A 27700-nucleotide genomic window follows, 5' to 3' on the forward strand; every position below is an offset into this window, starting at 1 on the left:
TCTAAATAAAATATTATATAACTAAAACTTCATGTTTTCAACTCAAATATCTAATAATAAGTATCCATGTAGCCACAGGTCTTACAGAAAACAATAAAAGTTGTAGTATCGCATGTTTGTTAGTTGATTTATAAAAAATTATAGCTAATGACAACTATATAAGAATTTAAACTTCATGTCTTGATTGATCTTCTAATATTGTCTCCAACAACAATCTCATTTCTAACAGTTGTACAATCTTAACTTAAAATTAATATAAATCCAATGTGTGACCTAACTAAGAGATAAATCGTGAAATCAATCAACTTGTTATTTTTTTTAAAAAAAAACATAATTGATCGATAATGACGTAACCCATCCAAGAACTGAAATAACATATTTCAACGGTTTTTCTAACAGAATAATTATTGCCTCGAAATATAAGCTTCGCAAGGTTTTGTTGCAGTTGGCTACCAAAAGTAATTATACATTATGTTTGATATAATTTAATTTCGTTTATATTATTAATATCCATAAATGATGAACCATCACTACCACTTAATTAAATCAGTACGAGTTATGCATTGATTTTACCATCGGCAAAAGGCATTGTTTCCCCGTCAGTCCAATTTTCCAGTTGCCAATCTCAATCATATCTCATGCATGAACCTTGAAATTATAAAACACAAAAATGAGAAAAAAGGAGAGAAACTAGTACTGTATATTATTCGTCCACTTATTCTTGATCACATGCCATATAATATACATAAAATATCAACAAGTATGAACAATTTCATAATTTTTATATGATTAAAATCAAATATTCAAGGGAAAAACCATAAATTTATTTAAATAAATTTCAGTTTAGGAATTATATTTTCTCTCTCTAACTTTTTTTTAGGTATTATTAAAAATATTAAATTAGTGCCGCGAGAGTAATTAGACACTTTTATGAATAGATAAGAAAAGGGTCGTTTTCTTGAAGCACTAATTAAAATTATAATCCATATTAATCACTATTTTAGTGAAACCAAATCAAAAAGAGATATGATCTTACCTTTAATATGGTATGCTACTTTTAAATTTCATTAATCACGTGATAATTTGACCCATAATTTCAACTTTCAGACATCATTGACTTGTTGAAAAATGATCTGCCTAGCATATATCACAATTTTTTTTAAAAAAAAATTATGATATATAGGGTAGCAAGTCAAATGATAATTATGTTACTTTTCTATTTAGTTAATACTTTACTAAGCTCCATGATTTGATGATGCGAACAAAATTTTCACTTTATGTAAAGCTTATCAAAGGGGGATGGATTATTAATTTCTTTTCTCTTGGTGTGCGAATTGATCTAGATACCATCTTAAAAGACTAAAACCAAAGAATGCCGCCTACCCACTTCCATCATTAGCGAAACCGAGCGTGATGAAGGCTCGGCTCGGCTCGTGCGAAACCGAAGAATGAGTTCCTATAACAACTGTTTTGTATTTATTCTTATTCTGTAAAAATGGTTGATTCGGGTGAATTATAATCTCTCATAAACCATTTGAAACATCAATTTTAAAGTCATACGACATGATGAATTATGATCGACATATTAAATCATAAAAAAGTAAATTCGATATGCATATCGTAGTAGAAGAAACCATGATGGTTCGATCAACGTAACCATAGAGCTTTAATTGTGAATGTCTAGAATAATCTTGAATCCCTCTGATCACTAAAGGAACAAGCCATAACATTCTCACGCTTTATACCCATGGAAACTAGCTTGGTGGTTCCTCGAATGAAAATATTTTTAAAGAATGATTTTGTGAAGTGTGTTTCTGTCGGATAAAGGACAACTTAACCATAACCTCATTCAAGAATGGTTCGATGCTACGTCGATCTACGTTGTCCAAGTTTTCCAACAAAAAAGATGTAAGTTCCATCATGAAAACGATTGGTTTATATTCGTTCACAGCTGTCTCAACTCAAGAATTTCTGCAATTTGGGAAACGGGTTGTGCCACAAATGCAACAAGTAACTACAATCACATATTAGTATTTTTGGTAATCATTTTAGGAATAAAAGATCCTCGAATTGAAGAAGATCTATATCAAAGGCATCCGTCATGCTCAGACCGAAAGAAGATAATGATTGGTATTCCATGCACTGATAGAAACAGTGAATACGTAATATACATTGTTAGGTATATTTAAACATGAAATTATCCGTAGTAGACATGTAAAAATAGACAATTTGGAGAAAGGAATGAGACAAGGACCGAGAAGTTGCATTTCCTTCTCACCCTAACCAAATGAAGCAGCATGGTGGCGAACCATCATCAGTGAAGACGAATAATTCGGAAATACTAGATAGTGTTTTAAAAAGTAAATGAACTTTGCACAAGAAACAAAATTAGATCTATATATACATGATAGATGATTAAGTATTGTTCAAAACAAGAGAATTTTCTGCAAATTATATCTGTTTCACAACCACAACAAACCTTGTAAAGCTGAAAACGCACAAACTCCAGCCGAAAAAAGGAATGGTGGTGGCTACATCAAATCAGCGTCCTCTTCATAGTCATAGTCAACTTCGCTCGATTGCTTTCTCTTTGCCTCTCTTGGTCCTCTACCTTTCTTTGGTTTTCCCCTGGCAAATGTAACAAGCTCATGATTAATATATCGTTTAAAAATGTAGTTTGCAAGTGTCATGGATCCTCACCAGATTAATACGAGGTCATTAAATGTATCAAAGCTGAGGATAAATTAGCTATGAGAAAAAAGATTACTTACGGTCCATTAGCTGCTATACCACCATCCCATGCAACTTCTTCGGCCTGATACACAAAGTAAATACCGAAAATCATATCATGTCAAGATGACTACTTTTCGAGAAAATGAATAGTACCAAGTGTCACAACAATTCAAATTATAGAACTATACTCCCATGCAATACATAAACGTAGCAGTCGAGAGAACAGAAAAGATAGCTTCAACAACCACAACCAAAATCGATTTAACACATACAAATTAAAAATAAATAAGGAATCAAAAGGACTGATGGTAGCTAATCTCAAATTTGATAATGCCTCGTTTCAGGGCCAGCTGAAATTTCAATTCGTGTAAATCATCGTCGATTAAATTATCCACATGTGACACATACATGAAAATCATGCAGTTTTGAAGTCTTGAGTATCTTGCAAAACCTATACCATACAAAAGAAGAAGCAAAATCATAAACTGAAAAACTCTAGCCTACTGTTTTAATTTAAGTATCCGCAAAGCATGCATATGTAAGAATAACGAAACCCAAGTTTCCAATAACAATCAAGAACACACTAATATGTGATCTAGCCATAAGAAAAAATATTCAGAATATATTAGAAAAAAAGATTGAGACAAGTAAAAGACATACAGCTGGTGAAGTGACTGAAGATAACGAAAAGAGCCTATCTTCAAGCTGAAACTTCCGGGATCGTTTCAAGCTGCAATGTAATGTAAATGTTAAGAAAGAGGTAGTAAAGAACACCACTGTGTCATTCTTGGGTCATAGTTATTATGAACATGCAAGAAAAGTAACAAGTACCTGAAATGAACACATAAAAGAAACTTTAAAACATCAAATGTGCTGAATGGGAATCGAATCCAAGACACGCTCGAGACGCAACTATTGGTGCAAAAAATTAGCATTATTTTTTAGACAACTTATGTATAATGCACACGGTGGTGTATCATTTCACACACTCGTCCATTTTTCAGCATATTTCTGAATAAAAACTAGAAACCAAAGAAAGGTAAGCACGCCAAGAATATCATTACAGTGCAGTATTCTTGGAGGATGACAAAAACCCCTCAAAACCTTTCAAAACATTGCCACATTGGCTTGGGTCCTGTAAATAAATCGTCTCCATATCATATACCTACAGAATCACAACCAAGAAAAAAATAAACCAATTTATGATCACATAAAGTATAACCATACAAAAATGCTAGAAAAGAACAATTATTTCACCTGTTTCTCTATATTCCGAAGTTCTTCATGCAGTTTGGCCCTCTTGCACAAAAGGGCAGTCAGCATCGCAGAAGGGTTTGAAGTAGTTCTTTGTCCTGTGAAAATTGGTCAAAAGGATTGGGATATAAACATGAAAGGGTTGCTGAAATGGTTCGTTTACCTTCAGAATCCATGTTGTTACGAGATTAAATGGGTTGCGATACGTCGTATTTGTTTTTTGGTTCTTGCTCTGTGCGATCAAGAAACCATGAAACTGGGCGCCTCGAGGAACGTCGTCGTTCAGAAGGTAAAACCCCTATTTTGAAATGGGGAAATTTGTAAATACACTTGACGTCATTTATTTTTTAAAAAAATAGAGGTTAAAAAAAAAATACCCAATGAAATGTGGGGAAAACTGAAGAAAAGGGTCAACTTTGGGTTTTCCAATTAATTAAATAAAAATATTATAATTCCCAAGGGACCGGGGTTCACTTTTTAATAAAAAACTTCTTAGAGCATAATTTTTAATTTATTAAAATAAAATATATGTAACTTTATTATTTAAAAAATTTAATATTATTTATTTATATGCATAGTAAATGAATCAATTAAATTACGATTATATATAAGAAATAAAGTAATAATACAAATAACAATAAACAATGTGAAATGATTAATAATATTATTATAGAAATATTAAAGATAATGATATAGAAATGATTAATAAAGATAGTTTTAGCGAAATTAAGGTTGAGTGAATTTGTATTATATCGAAATAAACAATCGGACCAATTTTATTAAAGGTTCGATTTATTTTTTAAAAGAATTGGTTCCTTTATTCAGTCTGATTTAGAATAATTTTATAAAGAAATCATTTAAATCAAATAAATGTTTTTTTCTCTATATTTTATTAACTTTTATTAAATTCAGTTTTATATTATATTTTTAAAATAAAACTTATTGTTTTTTTTTTTACAATCGGTTATTTCAAATATTAACTGAAATATTATTTAAGTTAGAGTAATTTGATTTTTTTAGTTAACAAATTGACGAGTCTATAAGTTGTTATTTTCTTTTTATAATGATATAACTCACCGTCGTTACTTTTCAGTACATGCTATGTAAATCCCATGAGGTAACTCAGTAGTTTGCAAAACAATGATAGCTAGGTAAATCGTACTAGGTAAACTCTGTGCAAAAAACTCGCCCGAAAAAATGTTGGTAGAGAGAATCAAATTGCTCAATCTGTCACTTACTCCACTAACTTGGACATTCCTTAATGACATTAATATATAAGTATATCTCTTATGATGCAATTTCATAGGTCTATATACGTGATAAGTGTCGACTCGGTCCATACATATCGTGAAAAGTAATACTTTTGGTTTTAGAAGTAATATATTTTCATTAGTTGTGTCGGGTCGGAGATCTATCTCACAAAATTGATTCGTGAGGTGGTCTCATATGAGTTTTTGGTGTTAATATATATATATATATATATATATATTGTTGTTGTTAATATTAATTTATCATAAAAATTCATATGAGATCGTATCACATACCAATTTTTCAAGACAAATATCTTATCCGACCCGACACATGAAAAAATATTATTTTTTTATACCAAAAATATTAATTTTATGTATTAGGTCGATCTGTCTCTATATCTGTTAGACAATTTAACAGGAGATATACTCTTAATTTATTATTGTTCCCATTGTTAATATTGTATTTCTTCATTAACAATAATACTATTAGTGATGAGAATTCTTGTTTTTATTAATTAACTTGTTATTAATTATCATTATATTCATTTTTTATTTTAAATTTTAAAAATAAAATAGCAAATATATTTCTACCAACTAAAACCCGATATGGTAATATTGGTTTAATGAGTACAATATAGACTAGTATGTCCTAAGTTCACGGTGCGTGTGAAAAACCCATTTCATAATATCTGCAAAAAAAGAGTGGGTTTCATGTGAGACCGTCTCACGGATCTTAATCTGTGAGACGGGTCAACCCTATCCATATTCACAATAAAAAGTAATACTCTTAGCATAAAAAGTAATATTTTTTCATGGATGACCCAAATAAAAGATCCGTCTCACAAATACGACCCATGAGACCGTCTCACACAAGTTTTTGCTGCAAAAAAATGCATTTGTCTCTATCATGAAACTGGTTTATTCTCTAGACTTGATACAATTTCCGATTTTTGTGATGTCGATTGGTGTGTGTGGATGATGATGGAGTCTCACTTCAATTACGGATTCAACAACAATATAAATCCATCACAAAAAAAAAAAAAAAAAAAGAGAAANACAAGGAGGCGATTTTAAGCTACGGGAGCTGTCCTGTTGCTGCTACCAGCTTCCTCATTAATGTCCTCGTTTTCCCCCGACATCTCCTCCAGAGACTTTCCCTTGGATTCCGGCACCAAGAAAGTGAACAACAAACCTAAAAGATTGACAACGCCTAATACGATCAGCGAATTCTTCACCCCGATGCCAGCTGGATATCCGGCGTCCGCCTTTTTCGGGTCCTGGTTCTGTGCCAGGTACAAGAACCCAAAAGCACCGATTATGGCCCCCAATTTACCAGATGCAGCTGATATCCCATGGCACGTCGACCGCAATCTGGCTGGGAAAATCTCGGCTGGCACGACAAATGTCGTTGCGTTTGGCCCGAAATTGGCGAAGAAGAAGGTGAGCGAGTACATGGCCACGAACCCGATCCGGTTATCTGGATGAGTCCAGTGGTTGTAAGGGAACGCCAAAGCAAACATGAAGACCGTCATGAAGAAGAACCCGATTATTTGAATGGCGAATCTTCCGATTACATCGATCAGCGCCACTGTTACCCAGTAACCAGGGACTGTGCTGCACAGGGCAATCAGAGTTTGAGCCCTGGCAATGGTGAAAACTTCTTGAATTGCATTCATGGTTTTAGCAGGAGGGATCCATCCAATGGCACTGAAAATGTCTTTCTGGAACAGATTCTGGCTGTAAAAGGCAATGTCCAGCAAAAACCAGGTGCTTGTTGTTCCAAGCAAGTGCAATCCATGGCGTTGGAGAAATTCTTTCGAAAACAATCCGTATGCCGCCTTCTGCTGCACCATCTGCTCCACCTTATGCTGCTCAGCCTCAATATCCACCTGCAACACTTTAGACATATCGGAAGCCGCCTGTTTTGCGTTCTTGGCCACCAAGGCAGTGTAACGAGCTGTTTCGGGCATCTTCAGCCTCCAGTAAAATGTCAGCAAAGCAGGGACTGCACCAACCATCAAAATAATTCTCCAAACATAATCTGCCTGAGGAATCGTGGAGGCAATCGGATCAACCTCATAAGCCGGTGCCTTGAATTTCGCCTCAAACGCGGTAGAAATAATCATACCAAATATCCCTCCTGCTAGAATCCCAAATCCCTGCATAGCAAACACCGCGGCAATAAAGGCCCCCCGAGTTTTCTTGTTAGCATACTCTGACATGATGGTGGCCGATAGAGGGTAATCTCCACCAATACCGAAACCTAGCCAGAATCTGAAGAAGCACAGAGTAGTCATTACGGATTTCGCGCTGCTCCCGAAAGAAAGGCCCGACGCAACGGAGCAAAGGCACATGAGCATGAGCGTGACTCCGTATACCTTTTTCCGTCCCATTTTGTCGCCAAGCCAGCCAAAGAAGAGCTGTCCTGCTAACGTTCCGCAGAGGGCAACGCCATTAACGGCTGCAGATACATTCGGCGGCAGGGTTCCTGGCTTCGGTGATCCCTCAACGTGGTAGTATATGCGGCCGAGCATTTTGGTGACGAGTGATATGCAGAAGAGATCGTATGCATCAGTGAAAAATCCCATTCCCGCAATGATGATTGCGGTGAAATGGTACCATTGTGTCTTGGCTACATCGAGAGCGTTCAGCACTTTCAAGTTGTCCCCCGACATTGTTCTTCTCTTTTCAGCGTATTTCTTTCTGCAACAAAATTAACGGCACAAATCAAACATATCGCTCTGAAAATATTTAAATGACGAGTAATTTTATAGAATCTTGGGGAAAAAAAAGAATTAAATCAGATTAACTGAAGATAAATACAGCATAATCAATCACCTATTTTTAAGGAGTATAATTTGTTCGTTTGCCTGGCATCTGTTACCTATTTTTTCTCGAAATTTAATGATCATATCTTATCTTCTCCAAATTTTCTTGAAGCAAATCTGGATCGGATTTATTGATTCACGAATAATAACTCAATTTCCAAATCGATTCAAAGGTTTGTTCCTCGAATTTTCTTTTAAAAAATTTCCCAGAATTTACATATAATATTTCCAAATTACAACATTTGTTTAATTCGTTCCATCCTCCACGGAAATTAATGAACAAGAAAAGATTGGGATCTTAAATCTTGAAATTATATACATATATAAATATTTTAAATAAAAGAAATCAGATCGAAGACTGTTATATATAATTTATACACACATATATATGTATATATAAATCAGAGACCACCTTTGCATGGAACACGAACACAAACATAAGATCCCATGAATACAACCCGACAAAAATATGGCGATGTCAGATAAAACATAAAATAAAGATCAATACTTGTAACATGCAGCAAACAGATACGTACGTACGCAATATAATTCCAATGTTCAAAACCCAGAAACTAAAAGTGATTAATAACAAATTAACCAAGAAATTTCAATAGTATTATAAAACTAACAACAATTACCATTAATTTAATTACCTTCTTATTTGTGAAGAAAAAGAGGAGTGAATGGAGGAACAGTATTCTTGAATTAGAGAATGTATTTTTATTGTACGGTTTTGTAGTTGCTAAAAGTGTTTGGAGGTGAAATGAATACGGAGAGGTTGGGTGTATTTATACAGCGCAGGAAACTCAAACCCCCTCGGATCTTCCGCCGGAATATTCCCTGCTTTTTCGGGTATCCTCAGTCATACACAAATATTATAATAACAATCACAAAATCATCACCAGTTGACTTGAGACATATTTTATTATAACAATTCATTAATAAAATTTATGTAACGAAGTTATGTCAAAAAAAAAATATGTACCGAATTTTTTTTAATTTTTTGGGATTAATACTTGAAATTTTTTTCTTATATGATATGATGATGATTATATATGTTTGGGTTAAAATTATTTAATTATAAAAATATAATTAGAACAAAAACACTGATAAAGGGTTATATGAAGAAGATGATTTTTTTAAGGTTAAAGTTGATAAATATTACACGTTATATTTTCTATAGTTTATGTGTAATATTTACTAAAGCACATAATCATAAAATTTAATGTTATTTACATAATTGTATGTTGGGAAAGATCACAATACTTATTTCACATTATAACAGCTTTTGACCAAGAAATTTTTCTTGGCACGTTTTAGTTTGCCTAGATTTTTCCCCAATAATTGCGAGTCCATCCATATATTGGATCTTACAAAATTAAGTCTCATTTCATCAAATTAATTTGAAAGGTGAAAATTGAGATTTGACAAAAAGGGTGAAATTGAAATAAGGATCCAAGGATTTGATCTGAAACAAGTGATTTGATTGAGTAATCATTCGATAAATGAGTTTCAAATATAACTCATATCTAATTTATTTAAAATTAACCATAATTATTATTTGAAATTTCTTTAAATACGCCAAAAATTTTGAAATCATTATTTTAAATCCATAAAACCAAGTACATTATATATAAGGTGAATTTATTTACCGACTGATTTAAAATTTGAAAAATCTATCACAGTGATTTTTTTATCAAACTGAATCGACCGAATTTTTCATCAAAATAAAAAAAAACCAAATTAAAAATCGGATTTTCAATCAATAACTATGCTAAAAACTTTAAAAAATGAACAATAGGACATTCAAAAGTTAGGGTAAATATTCTTTTTAAAAAAGTTATGGTAGACCAGAAAAGTCAAATCTTAGTGAAAATTCAGTCTTAGTCTTATATTTTTTAATTTTTGGTAATTTCGGTTTTTTCCTTCTAAGTTTGTGATAATATCACACACGTCCACATCAACAATATATAGACAAAAATTAAGATTGTGAAACAAAAAAACAAAAACAACATACGAAAACTGAAATATTCCATCTATATAAATAACATAAATTACAAAGAGCTAAATACAAATAGTACTATGTAAGACTAAAATTATAATTTTATGATTATATTCCTTATTATACTTTCACAAACTTTCCCATCTCCCACTAATCACTAAGACGCGATTGCATGTGCTCAACACTCGATTACAAGTCCAATCTCAAGGGTTATAATTTAAAGCAGAGTTTCTATTTCTTAATGACCACACATTTCTCTTCTTAAAATAGGAAATCCGAAAAAGAAGTATGATTAATTCTTCTCTTCCACCATTGTTTATTTTCCGATTATCACGAGTTCTATAAATTTATTTTATTAAATTTTCAGTCACAAAACTTCCACTTCGTCAAAATTTCATTTCTAATCTTGTTTTCAATCAATTTACGATTTTATTTCACTAATTTACATTCTTTTTCGGTTTTACTCATTTTTTTAATTGAAAATTTTATGTAACATCAGAAACATATTTAACAACTAACTCTTCTTTACCTCAACTTAATCAATAATAAATTCACCTTTTTCTTTTATTTTGGATGATCAAATATATAAAAAGTCTCAGACATAAAATGTTCCCAGATATTTCGATCAATAATAAAGGACGGACTCAAAAAATTCGAGCATATATAAAATTATATTTAACACAATCATCTTTGTATAATTTCAGTCCGAGAATTCAGTAAGGCGAGCATTCGGTCAAAACCGAACCCACGAATTGAATTGTTCAAAGCTAAATCAACTGAGCATTAATAAACCAAAGAGACCGATTTTTCAGAATTAAAGTAGCTAGGTTATTTCAGTCATTAACTACATTTAAGGGGAACAAATTAATTAATAAAAAATGAATTTTATCTATAAAATATTATAATAAAATAAAATTTTATTTTACAAATCAGTTTATTAGGTTTAATAAAAAAAGAAGTCACAGAAATCCGCATTTTTTCAGTTTTGGCTTCTAATTTTTTTGGATGCTTATTTTTTTTTCTATAAAACGAAGAACCATCTAAACACAAATTTTATATTTATATATAAAAATATAGTATAAAATTGTATTTTACTAGAAAAATTATCCTTTTAATTTATAATTTTTTTAAATCAAAACATACTTTAAATCAATAGCCATAATTTGCATCAGGTAGACGTCGAATTAAGAAAATCATGTTAACACTAATTATAGGATAAATACACAAAATAAATAATTTATCAAATAAAATAGGATCAAGAAATTAAGAGAAATACAATTAAACAATTTATATAGCAGTGAGTTCAAAGAATTTAATTCTGGCTCAATATAATATTTCACACTCGTAAACTTGTCAACATATGAAATAAAATAATAAACCCACTTTGATCAATTTCTAGCCCATTTTGGAAGATTTCGTGCTACATCATATTTTAGGTTGCAATATAATATTTGTTTCCTATATTTTATATCAACTTGATTTATGCTCATTCTTATGGAGTTTTTAATTTAATTAGTTCCTCTCTTAATTTATGATATTTCCATTTTAGTACTAATAGACGTTTATCAGAGAAACGAAACACTATTAAATGTTGTGGTTGAATTGATGAATTGAGACGATGGGTTTCAGATTCCTACTTACTTTGATATATTAAATTCAAATGAATTTAAAATTCATCGAATACATATCATTTAAAATTTATCACTCAAATCCTTCTCCGAATCAATTCTCTTTCTATCAAACGAGATCCACAGATTCAAAAACAACCTTGTGAGGTTCAAACTAAAATAAATTCATATTTTGATAAGGATAAAGCCTTTTATATTAGAAAACATTCATTGATTTGTTTTGCTTGAGTTTTAATCTTGATTAGGGTACCCATGGTGGAATCAAATAAGGTGTTCTAACTATGATTTGATTAAAGTTGTTGATGTTCTCGTGCATCAAACTGTCGATATTGCGCTGCTTGATCTGGTTTGTTAAGAAGTGTCACGCCTCGGAACCGGGGTTAGTCGACACCGGTGTTGTTTAACAATCATACAATTGAAAACAACCAACCTCGTAGCACAATATAAACAAAAAAACAGTTTATATCATAATTTCAAATAGATAACAATATCTTTACAACTCAATAACTGAAAAAACAGAATTTAATGCGGAAACGTTACAACTGAATTAAAAGCTTAAACTTAAACTAAAATTTTGAAATTTCACCAGCCCCTAAACTGGTCCGACTCCTCTTCTTCGAGTTGTTCCTCGGGTTTATCTGGGAAATGATTATAAGATATGAGTGATATGGTCGTCACTCAACAAGTGGAGGCCGTTCGAGCACAACATAACAACATGTATAGAATTTTGAAACACAATTCATGTACAACAAGACTCATATCAAATGCATAACATTGATCATGCACTGAAATTCATCTACTTTCTATGGTTTACTGATATCAGTATCTAATTTTTACTCTTCTAAAGGGACGAAGTCATATAACGGTTATAATCCCACCTTGTAAGGGCCCTAAACATGTCATATTGGGATTCCCACCCATATACATTCGAATCATAACAGTGCTCAAAACATATAAAAACCAACACAAGAACGGAGTAGAAGAAGAATTTACGCTCGATCGAATTTTTAAAATAAAAACGAAAATGCATACACGAAAATTTACACTTTAAAACAAGCCCATTTACCTTGGTTTTTGAATGCTAAAACATGGGTGCACGACTGCTTAGCTTGGATCACTTCTTGCTCTTTACTCGGGCGGCACTTCGGCTCACTTACTAGCCTAACTAGGACGATTTTTAAGCAAAGTTTTGGCTAGGGTATGCTGTTGAAATTTTCAAAATTTGCAACTATGGTTAGAATTGTGGTGTGAGGAATGCTAAGAGTGAAAGGCTATTTATATGTGAGGCGAGGAGGCTAAATTAGGTGCATAAATCATGTCCAAAATTGGCCTAAATCCCGTGATTTTGACTCTCAAATTCCATTCCATGATTGATTTATTTGGCTACCTAAATTGTGGGATTTATTCCTTGATTTCTACACCTTTGATTGGTTCGAAAATATGGTGGCTAGGTCAAGGATTTTTGTGCAAAAGTTTGATGATTTATTTCCATTCTTTAATCTTGGTCCCTATATGCACGATTATTTAGCTGCTACTTAGATTTTTAGGAATATCGATAGGTTAATTTATCTTATTTCCCATGCACCTCGTATAATATTCCAAATCTTGCAAATCTTCTTCCAAAAATTTCGAAAATATGCATGCTTATGCATATACTAATACCACTCTAATACAATCTTGTATTTCCAAAAATGTTCCAAAATATTCCCATTTAAATATGTACACCAAAAAGTTAATAATAATAATCCTAATATTAGAGTTGCATAAGGGTTTTTACAAGAAGGTTGTAAAAGAGTTACTTCAGATCTTAACATAAAAGTAAAACACTTCGAATAAAATATGAAAAACTAAGTGTTTTTTCAAATCAAATATTTTTATATTTAAAATGATCTAGAAGGCAGATAAATTAATTGCCAAATACAATTTTATTTGGTACAATTAACAGTTAGTGGGTTGATGAAATCACCATTAATCACGACTATATTGGTGGGCCGTCATCAAGTCTAAGTGTGGTAAGAATATTTTGTTGCAATTTACTTTCAGATTTATAATTAAACAAACAATACAAATGCGAACACACCAAATTTTACAAGCTTAATATTGCATTTTTCTACACACATCCACACAATTTGACTTTAAACATATTACAAATTTACCATATTCCATCTGCTATATTATCTTCATATTTGGTGAAACATGTTAATTAATTATTCTTAACTTTGAAACTTTCCAAAGTAGCTTCCCAGTCGAACTTATTTTCAGCATAGGCACTGAAAAACTCTTTGTATGTGAACCCTCTGTAAACGGGAGATATTCCAGCACAGTCATCGGCAGGCTTGATAACCATGTCCATAGACGGAATCAAGAAAGTCCCGATCGACGTCCTAGCTCGTTCCGAGTGTGTCACCACCCGGTGGATCGGGCTCAAAAATTTTCCGTTAGTGATCGCCTGTATGCATTTACTTTTCAAAAAACTATAGTTGATCATATTCAAAATTAATACTACTATAAATAAATTTTTCCAAAAATTTGAACTTATGGTACTGGAGACTCAACTATGATATTTATTATATTTTAACATACCACGCATGTAAGTCGAAAATTAGGAAATCTATTCATGAATAAATGTCTAGATTTTAGCTAGAAGTGGTTTAATTTTAATCTAGGGATATTGTTAAGAAAATGGAAAGAATAATAGTACATATACCTTAAGTTGCATTCCGGGAATTACAAAAAAGGCATTTTCCATTGGCTCTATATTCATCCACTGTCCCTGGAAAAATACTTGAAGCCCTGGAACTGAACATTGCTGAATCATACTTATGAGATTCGGGTCACGGTGTTCGGGCATTCCCAAGGTTAAACTCGGATCCGGGCATGGAACATGGTGATTAATCGACAATAATTGACTTTTACTCAAATCTCCATCAAAATATCCGGGTTTAAGCCCCAATCCTTCACCAATAAGATCCAATATCCTCAACATAAACTTCCTCCCCTCTACGGAATACTTGCCAACAACTTCCCTGGTAAACCAAACAAATAACAAACCTTGAAAAATCAGGGATCATATTAGTGAATGAAATATTGAACTAACATGATGAATCAGGACACAGAAGATATATACCGATATCTGGTCGGGTTTTCGGGCCACAGGTCGACGTAATCTTCGATAGGATGACAGTGGTGGGTAAAATTATCCCTCCAGTAATGAACTTCTTCTTTGTCATAATCCATTGTGCTGGAATAGATTCTACACTTTCTTGTCATGTCTGTAGAATAAAAACTCGATTTGTACTCTGGTGACGCACCGAAAAACTCCTGGAATACGCGCATCGTTTCGTCCATCTGGCTTACAGGGATTCCATGGTTGATCGCCTGGAAACAAAATTTTTCCTCTCAGAATATTATATTTTCTTATTTAAAAAAATGACTGAATTCGTAAAAAGTTGATGCTTTGAGAAACCTGGAAGAAACCAAATTCTTGACATGCATTCAGAATCTGTCGACTTTTCGCTTTTTCAATATCGATAACCGGAAAGTTTTCGCACACGGGGAAATCAAGTTTTCCAGGTCTTTTTCCAGGCGGGAACACGTATTTTTCTGGCAAATATTGAGCCGTTTTAGTGCACCAGTTTGACATAAGAACCTCCATTAATTTCTTTATTTTGATATCAGGTGAGGATTTATGATTCTAAGAACGCTGATTAAATAGTCGAAGAATAAAAATTAATTATCAAGGCTAAAGTCTATCATAGGACCTGGATTTTTTTTTAAAAAATCATATATTTCTTTTCAAAGGTATCGACCAGCAAATGGGGGTTAGTACCAACGACGGAGCCAAAAAAAATCATTAAATTTAGGTAATTAAAATATAATTAGAAAACAAACCCTAATAGAAATAAGTGAATATAAATGATTTTGTGGTGACGCATTAATAGAAAAACTATTATTCCATTTAACTCCTTAAGTACTTATACAAACTTAACCCTTTATATATATATTGTTTCAAATGTTACCATTTATTGTTTCGTATTAATTACATTGATTAGTTGTTTTTTTTTTTAGAAAAATTAACTCAAATTTTCGAATCTTTGCAAAATTATAAATCAAATATGATTAAAGAAATAAGCAGTTTTAATTATAAGATGAAAACTTAATATAGGTTGATTTAAAACAAATATAACTCAAATATTTCGGCATATAATCTGAAAAATCTGTTTGATTTGACCTATTTTGTATATGTACCATCGCAAGAGCTTTAATTTAACCATAACCACAGGGAAAATGATTTTTTTTTAATCTATTAACTTGTTTAATTTTAGGTTTTGGTTTATTAAGATTTTAAGTTTTTATTTTGGTACTCTACTTTTTTATTTTAAGCTATTATGATTCAATTGTTGATATGACATCTAATAAAAAATAATTTTCGATGTCATGTCAGCATTTTTCGATGTCATTAGAGCACATTTCGGTGTGATCATATAATCAATTGAACCAAAATATTCAAAAATTAAAATTTAGTATATCAAAACCAATCTTTAACTTTTTAATCGATCAAAACCCAAAATTAAACAAGTTTAGTAAAAAAAATATTCTCTCTATATTCTATTATCATGATTAAATTTATGTAAATCATAAAAAAAATTAAGTTAATGATATTAATTATTCTTAGAAATGAAAAAATAATGTATTTATTGATATCATGAGGCGACAAGTTGATACAATTAATAATACAAGTGGGTGCAAATACGATATAAAGGAGATAAAGTGCATGTGTGTGTGTGTGTATTTAAAAGATAATGTCCCAAAATCAATCTATATTCTCATTTAATTATATACATTATTCAGTGGAGTCTATAATTCGTGTGTGTGTGTCTATATATATATATATATATCCGTAAGACGGTTGACTCAGTCCATATTTGGAGTAAAAACTAATATTTTTAACATAAAATGTAATATTTTTCATAAATGATGTCAGATAGAAGATTTGTCTCAAAAAATTAAATCATACGACGGTCTCATAATAGTTTTTTTTATATATATAATACAAGAACACGACGAATTGGTCTAAAATCTCGTGTTTTTTTAAAAAAACAACATGCTATTAATTAATGCGCGATCGATTAACAAAAGGGGGACCATTATATATCCATGCTAATTCATAAAATTCCAAATAATTTCAATGATGTCCTGGAAATTGATATAATATCTCATTTTTTCTTAATAAAAGTACATTGCCCCACAAATTTTTCTTATTTTTTAAGTAATTGAATTGCTTTCAACTAAATATCAACTTGGATATGATGTATATTTCTAAGAAATATGTAGTGACCACAAAGCTTTGTAAATTTGAACGATGAATCAGCAATCCAAGAGTCGAAGAAATCTTCGGTTACTGCCAAATTTGATTTATCAACTTTGTTTGTCATATATTTAGTAAATAAGATTCCTATTCATTCCTACAATAATCTTTTTTGTGTTGAAGTAGTTTTTGAATATAAATATATAAATTAATGTTTTAAAATGAAAAATATTTAGATTATTTTTATGAGGATTTTTTTAAAAGTTTGATTCCCGAGTATTTTTGGTCATTAGAACTTGGATAAGAGATTGAAATAATAATATCGTGTAATTGTATAAACGGTTCATGTTTAAACACACACACACACACACACACATACATATTTAAAAATGAAAAAAAAAAAATCAAAATGAAATTATATGATATTTAATATTATCGAAAAACATGAATTTTTTTTCTGTTTGGTACCGGGGGCAAATCTGGTCACGATCATGAGATATTGCCACCAGGAGTAAAAAAAAAAAAAAAAAAAAAAAAAAAAAAAAGAAGAAGAAGAAGAAAGAACGAATTATTTTATTTTGTTTTAGGTACTAATTATTAAACTGTTGCATTGTGTATTTATTATTTTTTGTAATTTTCTCTCACAGGAGACGCAGATTATATTGCATGCTAATCTATTTTATTTAATTCGTTTTTAGGTTCTAAAATAATGATTTTTGGTCCTAAAATTAAATTGAAGACATCATGAGTTTTGTTAAAGCTAAATGATTTCATTGTTTACTCATGTGTATATGTAATGCTCTCAAATATACATACGCACACATGCATATACATATACAAACGTACATAAAAATATTATATAGATTATGTTAATTGATCTGTACGTAATCATAGGAACTACTGAACACATTGGAAACAATACCATCAGCAACCTACAACGATATTCACGTCCACGACATCGATACAGTAGAGTAGCAAGAAATTTCGATGAGGTTACACATTTCGAGCTCAGCTCATGGGTAAATTTATCACTCGATTGGGGCAGCCTTTCGGCCCTTTAATTACAAAGTGAGAATTCTAGACCGAGCAGATGTAAATTGTAGCAAATTAGATCATGAAATAGATAACAAAATTCGATAAAATCAAGAATTTAGACGTGAATTGCTGACAAAAATACAAAATATGATCCTCAATCAATTTGTTCATGTATTTTGACAAATTGGCCAACGCGAAGACATTCTCAGTTGCAGCCTCATCATCAAGCAGTAGAAATTAAACCACGCGAATATCATCAATACTGTCTACCAATAACATCTCAATTTGCAGTTGAACATTAATCAACGGATAATTTAAGTGGTCGAGACATTTTTATAAGGAATACTGGAAATCTTATGAATATTATTCAGAAAATCGTTGGTTTTCATGATCATTTACAATTTCATCTCATTTTCCCACATGGTTGGGATACAAATAACTGAAATATCAATGGTATCCGAAGAACGTCTTTGGCCTACTATGCTGCATACATGCATGCTGTAGGTTAGAAAAAAGGAAAACATAAGTATTATGTACTTTATCAAATAACTAAAATATTGAGTAACAAATATTAAATACACAATTAATTACCAAGTGGCGACATAACTTTGACACAACTATAAAAATTAACAAAACAAAATTAATATTATATAGAATAGATCGAAGATAAAATATTGAAATGAATTTTGGAAAACAACGTATTTCAAGGCTGGATTCAAGAGATTATCAAATCTCCCCTCGTTTCCATCGTTAAATAATTTAAGTTAGTCAACTATGAGTTTATCATGTATTCCTCGGGAGTCAACTGATTAGGTCGATAATAAGCAATTTAAATAATAACTAACTTTCTTTAGATTTTAAATAATTAAATTAAATTTTTTTCCAATTTCTCAAATACATTAAAGCATGCAATTGAATCATTTCCCATTCACAACTCGGCATACTTAGCTACGTAAATTGTCCAATCTTTATTCTCTTCAATGGAGAGATCACAAAACACACCTGAAACTCAATCTCCTCAACACCTTTCCAACAATGACTTCCTAATAATCGCCATCTTAATATTAGCCATTGCAGCCAAAACTTTCCTACTGATCAGCTACATTTTCGTGACCAAACGTTACCTCATATGGCAACCATGGTTTCGTTCAGGCGAACACCACCGAGCGTAAATCCATCAGCATCTCACTCGCCTTTGTGGCAGAATCAAGGGCTCGACGAATTGCAAATCCAGGAACTTCCAAACTTTCCAGTATAGCAAGAGCGAGTTTGGAAACAGCAGCGCTCTTTGGAGATGTGTGGTGTGTCTGACAGAGTTCCAAGAACATGAATTGTTGAGAGTTCTTCCAAAGTGCAATCATGCATTTCATTTGGATTGCATCGATTTATGGCTTAAGAACTGTTCCAACTGCCCTTTATGCAGATCGGCCATTTCTGGCCATAACCGCTTTCGGCTTGATAAAATATTGGCACCTAATTCATCACCTCAAGATCCGCAGCCAATGGTTGGAAGTGAAAATCAAGATTTTGTAGTGATTGAACTAAGCGGGGAAAATGGGAATGCTGGTTTTGCTAATAGACAGCAGGAAAGAGTCAATTTGAGACGTTTCTTGGCACAACCTAGAAGCCATTCATCAAGAAAGCTTGAGCAGAATGTTGGGAAATCAAAACCAAGACAATTTCAGCATGTTTCGGTCATGGGAGATGAAGATCATCAGATATCAGTTCAGCCCATCCAAAGATCTTTCTCTATGGATTCCGTGGTGGATCGCCATGTTTACTTGTCAGTTCAAGAGAATTTATCGCAAAACGGGGATCTCAGTCAGGTCAGAAGCAATGAAGAAAGCAGCAGCAGAAGCCAAAGATCATTCTTTTCGTTAATTTCGACATGGAAGAGGATCCAGAAATGCAGTTCTTCCCATTGAGTTTTAGCACGCAGAAGGAAAGTTTCCTCCCTCAACTTAATTTTGCACCCACCCCTTCGTAGATAGTAAATGGAATCAAAAGAGCAGGCATAAGCAAAAGAATCGTTACACTACATTTTTTTTTGTTGTTTAAGGGATTGTTACGCTAATTTTGCATGAATGAAAAATATTTTGTTCCAAGTTTGGGTGCTTTCCTTATTCTAGACCACCAGGAGTCATTAAGGAGCCAGCGATATTGCAAATTGATTCAAATGGGAAAAAAAAAATGAAGTTCAAGACATGCAGTGCGATCTTGGGGAAAATATCAGATCCTAAGCTTGCAAGAATCTCTTCAAAAATATTACTTTAATCGAAAGGGCACATGCTCCGATTACTATTTGGCTTATATACAATCTATTGACTATTATATATATAATTACGTAACTTGTTGCTTGTTTTAAATGTGTTTCACTTATATTTTTACTTTAATCGAAAGGGCACATGCTCCGATTACTATTTGGTTTATAAACAATATATTATATATATAAATATGTAACTTGTTGCTCGTTTTAAATTTATTCACTTATATTATTATTTATGTTTAAAAAAAGTGTGATTATTAGTATTTGATCTTTTTTATACCTACCCAATATTTTACTTTTTATTTAATGATTTATAATTTTTTTTTTTATCTTTTCATTATGTAAATTAAATTAATCTATTATCTATCTATCTATTATTATATATTACTGTTACAAATTTATAACTTTGAATTATTAATTTATATGTATGTATTTATCTTTATTAAATAATAATCATTAATACATGTCTATTTGTTCGTTTCATTTATTAATTATTAGATCTAAAATAAATTGAAAAAATTGAAATTTAGCCTTATTTTTTTGAATGAAATTTACCCTCTATTTTTTTTAGAAAACTATATTTTTAATGAAATTTAAAATAATAATAATATTAAATACATGTTTTTTGTTTGTTTTTTTCAACTATTAATGAATTTTAAAATAAATTGATAAAACATGAAATTTAGCCCTTTTTTTTTAACGAAATTTACACTTTATTTTTTAAAAAAATATATATTTTTAATGAAATTTAAAATAAATAGAAAAATAATAAAAATTTTAAAATAAACTATATCTTTATTTTAAAAATAGTTATTTTTATTCCTCTGCCTCGAGGACATATGGGGGCACATCTGTCATTTTGCAACTGTGCATCCACGGAAGTATTAAATTTCTGAGAGGGGATGAACCGAACTCGTTCAAGTAAAGGTCGAGGGGCAGCAAAGATCGAATCTTGTTGCAAGATTTGGCTTTTGATGGGTTAGTAAGAGCGTGATAAGTTGTGGTGCTCGCAGTCTCTTGAAAGAAGAGAAAATGTAGCTGAGGGGTTGCATTTTCGAAGGTGGGAGAAGAGTTCGAATGTAGCTCTTCTCGTGGCGATGGATTTGACGGCAAGTCCTGGAGATCTCTGCTCTGTAGAATTCTATTGTTAAATCACCATATTGATAATTTTTTGTCCTACATACGCTTTTATCAATACGTGAGATCATCTCAAAATTGAAAAATATCACTGCAATGTAACTCATGTGCACACATTCTTCATTCTTTCTTTTTTTTTTTTTTAAATAGAAATATATATATATATATATATATATATATACATACACACACACAACACAGAGAAAACTTACCATTTGTTTTTCGAATCGTATTTCTTATTTGGATCATCCATGAAAAAATATTATTTTTTATGTTAAGAATATTATTTTTTATTCTGAATATTAGTAAAGTTGACCGGTCTCACAGATAAAGATTCATGAGACCGTGTCACAAAAGACTACTCGAAAAAAAAAACCAACTAATATTTTTTATTCCATTCAAATGCATTTTCGACATTAAAAACTATACTTTCAAACTCAAAACACAAAAATTTACTAATATTTCATAAAAAGATTTAAGCCGCTTAAATTCAGGCAAGTATTGTGCAATGAATTGGCCACACAAACCTTTCATTTTCACAGTGAACACGGGACAAGCAATGGCTTCACCTGAGATAATAAATAAAGATGATAGTTGTTTCTACAATTTGGACAGCTGACGGGACTTGCACCCTTTCTTTCATCAGAGGCTCGTTCTGAATCAAATTAAGTGCAGTGTTATACGTTCTGAATCAAATTAAGTGCAGTGTTATATGCAACAAAGAATATCGAGCCGCATCTTCTTCGGTCATCGGTATAAGATCTAGACATGGAAGCTGAAACATGTTCAATGGATGAAAATCAAGAAAATGATCATACAAGATCTGTGGGATCAGAAGAATTTTCATATATATCATCGAATGGAAGCTTAAATTCTCCAACATCTGACTCATCCATGTAAAAAGTTCGTGACAATCCCCTCGAATTTCTCAAGTCCAGAGGTTGTTCTTGTTCCTGTTCACGTTCCTCCATGCTGCTCTCTGAGAATTTGTCGTAAGGATCACGAGAAGCTCCACGGAAGAAATTTGGAGGTTCGAGAAAACTTGTTTGCGGACCTGGACCTGGACCTTGGAATCTAGTTCTAGCCCACCACTGGCTTTTTGCAGGGTGTTTGGTACTATTTGAGTCGTGATGCTGTAAGACACTTTCTCGGAAGAGAGGACCCGATGTAGAAGCTTCTAGATGACTTTGTACTCGATCCTCGAACAAGCTATCCCAATTTTCGTCGTACTTAGTTTTTTTGTGTGTCACGTTTGAAGGAATCCAGAAATCTTTTGGACTCTTAATGATAGGTCTTGATGTATTGCCCCTCGAATTATTGTCTCTGTCATGGTTTTGGGACGTGTAATACCAGTCTAGGATATATGGAAGATTCTTCTGTTCGACATCTATCAGCCACATCGAACCAAACTGATTGCAACCTCCGACAACATTTAGAGGTGTTTCTCTTGGGAAGAAACTGTTAGGGGAACCAAAGCCTCCAAAATTTGGATATTGTTGCTGCAAATCAGATGAGAAGTATGCATTTGTCGTTCCTTGAACTTGCATCTTCTGATCACGAAAGGTTTTAAGTGCCGCAAGGAATTGCTTTCCCTCGGCATCAGGTTCCCATGAAAGATAAGCAATCTGAAAGCTGCAAGTCAAGAGAAATTCAGTTAGACAGCAAAGCGCACAACTCAAAAGACATATTTTTATTGCTGTCACAGTCTATGGGAACCAACATAAAAAATTTAATCTTGATAGTAGCAGTGGTTTATTTACGCCGGAGGTTCCGCAAATGCTCGTACCTCAAGAATGATTTTTCCATTTTTCCCTGGGAACTCCTCTGCTCGCGAGGTGAATCAAAGGGAGAACCATATTTTCTGTTGCCATGATTCTTGAAATCAAAGAGACTAAAACTGCCGGGGAAAAAATTATAAATTTTAGAAATCTTTTTGGAGGGAAGGCAGAAAAAGACGTTTATCTCCCATATGACAGAATCAAGATGATGGGTGATAGAACATAAAAATACGATTTTACAAACCTACAAACATGACCTACACCTTCAACATCCACAGTGAACTCCATTATGAATTGCAAGATAGCATCCACCCGCTACATCGACAAAAAACCATTATTTCAGAAGCTACTGCTTTAATTTAAATGAATTTCCCGAAACTATTATAGTGAAACAATAACCTTTGGGACGACAAATAAAAGTAGGTATGGTGTCAGAAAGATTGAGGCCATCTCCTCTAATAACATCATTCCTGTGTACTGCACCAAATTTTTTTTTCTCAACATCAGTTTACACAGTCGACAATCATAACAGCCAACCCATATTTTCAGCACATAGAACTTAAACAGCCTGATACTGAGTCTCAACAGAACATCTTATTGGCAAATCAAACGAATTCTCCAGAATAAGGGGGGAAGAAATGATCACTTAACATACTTTATTGCTTTATTGAGTTGAGGATGTTATAGTAAAGTATGATGAGGATACCTGAAAAAGAGTTTCAAACTCAAGTCTTACTGCCTCGGTGTTCTCTTTCCCACGCCATCTTTTTGGCATATAATGTGTATGTTGAACAACCATGGACATTGCCCCCTGTGGATCAAGGACAAGAAGCTCATCTACAATAGCAGCCCGGCTTATAGCTGTTATAGTTCCAAAAACAGCAGCATACCAGAATAAGTTGCGACCAAATACCTGCAAGGTTAAAGTCATAAGAAATGCAGTAAATTCAATGATATCAATACATTTCAATTACATTATTGTTGGGTAAGAGACCAGAGTATTACATGGCCTTCCAGAAGAGATTCTTCCAAGAATGCAATGATAATCAGCACGGCAGCAAATCCACCAGAAACAAACGAGATAAACTTTGCAACAATAGTCAAGATAGGAGATGGAAATTGCTTTAAATAATCAGAAGCATGAACAATAGTGTTATTCATCCGGTGCTTGAACAAATGGTCAACCTGCAAAACAAGATGAGGATGTCCCAAGCAACTACCCTTTTAGCATAGAAGAAGAAATAGAGAGATGGTTGACTGAGATAACAATTCTCTTTTCGATTCCAAACAAATGTCCAACATTAAGTTTTCCAAGAATCACAAAACCATGACTCCCAACTATTAGGCACATGCCAAATCAACGAAATAAAACATCACCCAAACTAAGCTAAAATCTGTTTAATAACTCATAGTCAAGAAAATGTAAATGGAGATACCTCGTTGAATTCTCTGAGCATCCATGTCGAGAGATTTGACCATCTTCGTGATGATGCAGTACTTGGATGATTATAGAACTGTTCAGCATGCCTCAAGAAGAGATACACGAGCATGAAAATGACAAGGAATGGAGACAGAAGAAGCAGCACAAAGCCAACTATCATAAGCCTTTTCTTTAAGGTTCCAGGATCTGAAACAAAATCCCTTCGTACACAGAAGTTTCTGGAAAAGTAGAGCACAAATCATACAAATACATAATCTACTCGAGAAGTATAATGATATTGACGGACATTATCATAGATATCTCAGAGGTATGGCCCACATCAAAAGCAAAAGAGTAACGTAATTTATTGCCATAAAAAAGAAGCAGCTTTACATATTATTTCTGTGATGGGAGAGTACATGACTTACCGGTCAAACATGCTCTGTAGTATGCACCAATTCAAGGTCCACTCGAGGGTCTTTGGCAGAACAAGACGATGCCGAACAGCATTTGGGCCAAAATTGGCAGTAGGGCCAGCACCTGGAAGCCACCCAGATACAGAGAAGGCAAGGACTCCTTTGTTGAGCATCCCAATCAAGTAATTCTCTTTTCTCATCAACCTCATCACTACATCTTTAATAGAAAGATCTTTGACCACACACAGCTGCTGCAAACTCTGTACTTGAACAACCTTTTCGAGAATTGAGGCCCATGACATAGTCTGTATTTCATTGTCCTTCACATGGAGACTGCATATAGATACCAACTATTTTCAACCATCCAATGGATTCACTCACACTATACACCATATCAAATTTAATCATACCTGTTATAAAAAAATCGACGGATCTTAAGAGTCTCCTTTAACTGGGCAAAGAACCTCAAAAAACAGAAAACCCAGTATACAGAAAATATACCCAAATATCCAACAATTACTGCCTTGGAAAAAGTAAAAGGAGTCAATGGATGCTTATGCAAAGCTTCCACAGACAGATCACAAGGCTTGATTCCAGATTCCACTGCATTCATTCCACATTTTGCTTTGCGTAAGCCATTCCAATCAACATATAGCAAAAAAAATCCAGAGAAACATATGGTAAAACCCAGGCTCAGAAGCTCAAATATCCACTTGATGATGATGCACCAAAGGCCTTTGTCACAATAATAACTGTAAATCCTCTCAAAGAACAGATCAAGATCATCAATTGGGTCAATGTTCAAAGTCTCGCCATCTAGAAGCCCAGAAGGGCTTTCACTTCCAGGGCTTGGTGCCTTGTGGTAATCAGATAATTCAATTTCATGAGGTACATCCTCGAGTAACCCATTTGTTAAAGATGATTCTATGCGCCATTTCCACATAAAACAACTAAGAACACGTTTAAGTCCACTGAACATCTCTCAAACACACTGACAGAATGCAAAGACAGCCAGTCCATTCCATATGCTTCAATCAGAGCATTGCGCTAAAAAGCCAAAACAAAATCAAATAACTACAAATATGGAACATAGAAACAAAAGTTTAACAAGGAAGTAAAAACCAGTTATATATAAAGTGTGCCGCAAAGGCATGCTGGGCAGAAAAGGAATAATCTTGCTGTAAGATGATCAATGACACTTTTGTCCACATCTTAATTTAACACACTGAATTTCAGCTACATTAAATAGAACTTTATCCGTAAGAAAAATAATTTCAATCTCGTTTGCTTTATTAGAATCTTGATGTTAACTGAAGCTGAGATGCTATGTTCTTCAAAACTCAAAGGAGTTCAAAAACAGGGGAGAAAAACCTGAAACTTGTTCTAGTGATTGTGAAACTGCATAAGAGTGTCAATAAACATGACAGAGATATTCCAAAATAAATAGAAAACCATATATTAGCATTTTTTAGCATATTCTGACTCAACTTCGTGCTGATAAATAGAAAATTTTAAGGGAACACATTTTTTCCATACAAGAATGTAATGCACTTTGATTGAATCAGACAACCAAAACGTATGACTATGAATCCCTAAACATCATTAACAGATGATTTCAGCAGCTCCCAGAATGAAACTTTTCCTTGCATCACGCAACTTCATTCGGTAACATTTTGGGTCCAAAGATTGAACAATTGTTTCTCGCTCAACTATTAGAATTTATGCAAGAAAAAGTGGCCAAAACACCACTTGAGGAAATTGCTAGTTTTAAATCAAACAAACCAAAAAACTGAAGACAAAAATGACAGGTTACAATAAAATTGTCAGCAACTTATCTCGTCCGATTTCTAGCAAAACAACAAGATACAAAAAAAACCCCAAACCAACCACTCAAAAAACAGGGACAAGTCTATGATATTTTCAACATTAAAGGCCTACAGCTCATCAGTAGCTTGCAACAAACTCAAAACTTGTCTTTCGTGCGTTAATCTGGTTCTGGACAGACAACAATCAGTACGGCATATCTGAATCCCTACGAAAATCTTAAACATAAAACCATCAAGTTCACAGACTAAACAAGGAAAATACACAAATAAATAGAAAAAACAATCTAACAAACAGAACAGTACGACGATCGAATACAACCTGGAGAATAAACTTGAGAAACCCAGATAAAGAATCATAAATTTTTGGCAAAACGCGAAAAGTAAAAGAAAAATCTTACCCAGCCGTCGGCCCAACGAAGCCAAGAGACCACCGCTGGAGTAAGTAAGAATCTAATATTTTCGCCAGCAAAAAGAACGCAGGAACGTTAAAAAGGAATCGTAATTATTCTACGAAAAAACAAAAACTTTTCTGGGTCTCAAGAATGTCCAATTACGGAAGAAAACCGACCGAAGAAGATTGGTTTTGATTGCGTGGAACAACGTCTTCTCTTGCTGTGTAAAACAGAACAATCCTATGGTTTCATTGAGTTCTTATTTTCTATCTACTACGTTTCCAAGTAATTTGGGATTCATTGTTTCGTTATAAACAAATAAAAATTAAAGATTGCTTAAAGAATTACATATCAAAATTCTGATCACGAAAATTAAGTTTTAAAATTATTATATCTATAAAATATTTTAAAATAACATATAAAAATT

The 27700-nt window shown here is 32.7% G+C and overlaps 4 protein-coding genes and 1 pseudogene across 8 annotated transcripts; 1 reads left to right on the plus strand and 4 right to left on the minus strand.

Moving 5' to 3' along the window:
• Nucleotides 1-2379: 2379 nt before the first annotated feature.
• Nucleotides 2380-4307, minus strand: LOC140967797 (uncharacterized). The gene is made up of 6 exons (XM_073428552.1): nt 4151-4307; nt 3991-4085; nt 3798-3898; nt 3394-3463; nt 2772-2815; nt 2380-2628 (listed from the first exon to the last, which is right to left on the minus strand). The coding sequence occupies exons 1-6, from the start codon at nt 4161-4163 to the stop codon at nt 2532-2534; spliced, it is 420 nt and encodes a 139-aa protein (XP_073284653.1). The 5' UTR covers nt 4164-4307; the 3' UTR covers nt 2380-2531.
• A 1631-nt stretch (nt 4308-5938) lies between these two features.
• On the minus strand, nt 5939-8806 carry LOC140967780 (inorganic phosphate transporter 1-4-like). Of its 3 annotated transcripts, none has more exons than XM_073428513.1 (2): nt 8719-8806; nt 5939-7921 (listed from the first exon to the last, which is right to left on the minus strand). In XM_073428513.1, exon 2 carries the CDS (start codon nt 7910-7912, stop codon nt 6308-6310), a length of 1605 nt encoding a protein of 534 aa, XP_073284614.1. In that variant the 5' UTR covers nt 7913-7921; nt 8719-8806; the 3' UTR covers nt 5939-6307. The 3 variants fall into 3 exon arrangements, with proteins under 3 accessions (XP_073284614.1, XP_073284613.1, XP_073284615.1); XM_073428512.1 differs by having other exon boundaries at nt 5939-7940; XM_073428514.1 differs by lacking the exon at nt 8719-8806 and adding an exon at nt 8602-8690.
• A 4921-nt stretch (nt 8807-13727) lies between these two features.
• Nucleotides 13728-15446, minus strand: LOC140967786 (hyoscyamine 6-dioxygenase-like). Its single transcript, XM_073428522.1, has 4 exons — nt 15162-15446; nt 14823-15073; nt 14403-14721; nt 13728-14144 (listed from the first exon to the last, which is right to left on the minus strand). Exons 1-4 carry the CDS (start codon nt 15348-15350, stop codon nt 13899-13901), a joined length of 1005 nt encoding a protein of 334 aa, XP_073284623.1. The 5' UTR covers nt 15351-15446; the 3' UTR covers nt 13728-13898.
• Nucleotides 15447-19006: 3560 nt separating this feature from the next.
• LOC140967777 (RING-H2 finger protein ATL1-like) lies at nt 19007-19970 on the plus strand (annotated as a pseudogene).
• Nucleotides 19971-21881: 1911 nt separating this feature from the next.
• LOC140967785 (autophagy-related protein 9-like) lies at nt 21882-27569 on the minus strand. Of its 3 annotated transcripts, XM_073428520.1 has the most exons (11): nt 27450-27543; nt 27280-27331; nt 25466-26102; nt 25068-25388; nt 24656-24878; nt 24225-24404; nt 23926-24132; nt 23619-23696; nt 23464-23534; nt 23228-23338; nt 21882-23073 (listed from the first exon to the last, which is right to left on the minus strand). In XM_073428520.1, the coding sequence occupies exons 3-11, from the start codon at nt 26032-26034 to the stop codon at nt 22254-22256; spliced, it is 2580 nt and encodes an 859-aa protein (XP_073284621.1). In that variant the 5' UTR covers nt 26035-26102; nt 27280-27331; nt 27450-27543; the 3' UTR covers nt 21882-22253. The 3 variants fall into 3 exon arrangements, with proteins under 3 accessions (XP_073284621.1, XP_073284622.1, XP_073284620.1); XM_073428521.1 differs by lacking the exon at nt 27280-27331 and having other exon boundaries at nt 27407-27569; XM_073428519.1 differs by having other exon boundaries at nt 27280-27569.
• Nucleotides 27570-27700: the final 131 nt, after the last annotated feature.

This window comes from Primulina huaijiensis, unplaced genomic scaffold, assembly GCF_012295235.1.
Source record: "Primulina huaijiensis isolate GDHJ02 unplaced genomic scaffold, ASM1229523v2 scaffold28027, whole genome shotgun sequence".
NCBI lineage: Eukaryota > Viridiplantae > Streptophyta > Magnoliopsida > Lamiales > Gesneriaceae > Primulina > Primulina huaijiensis.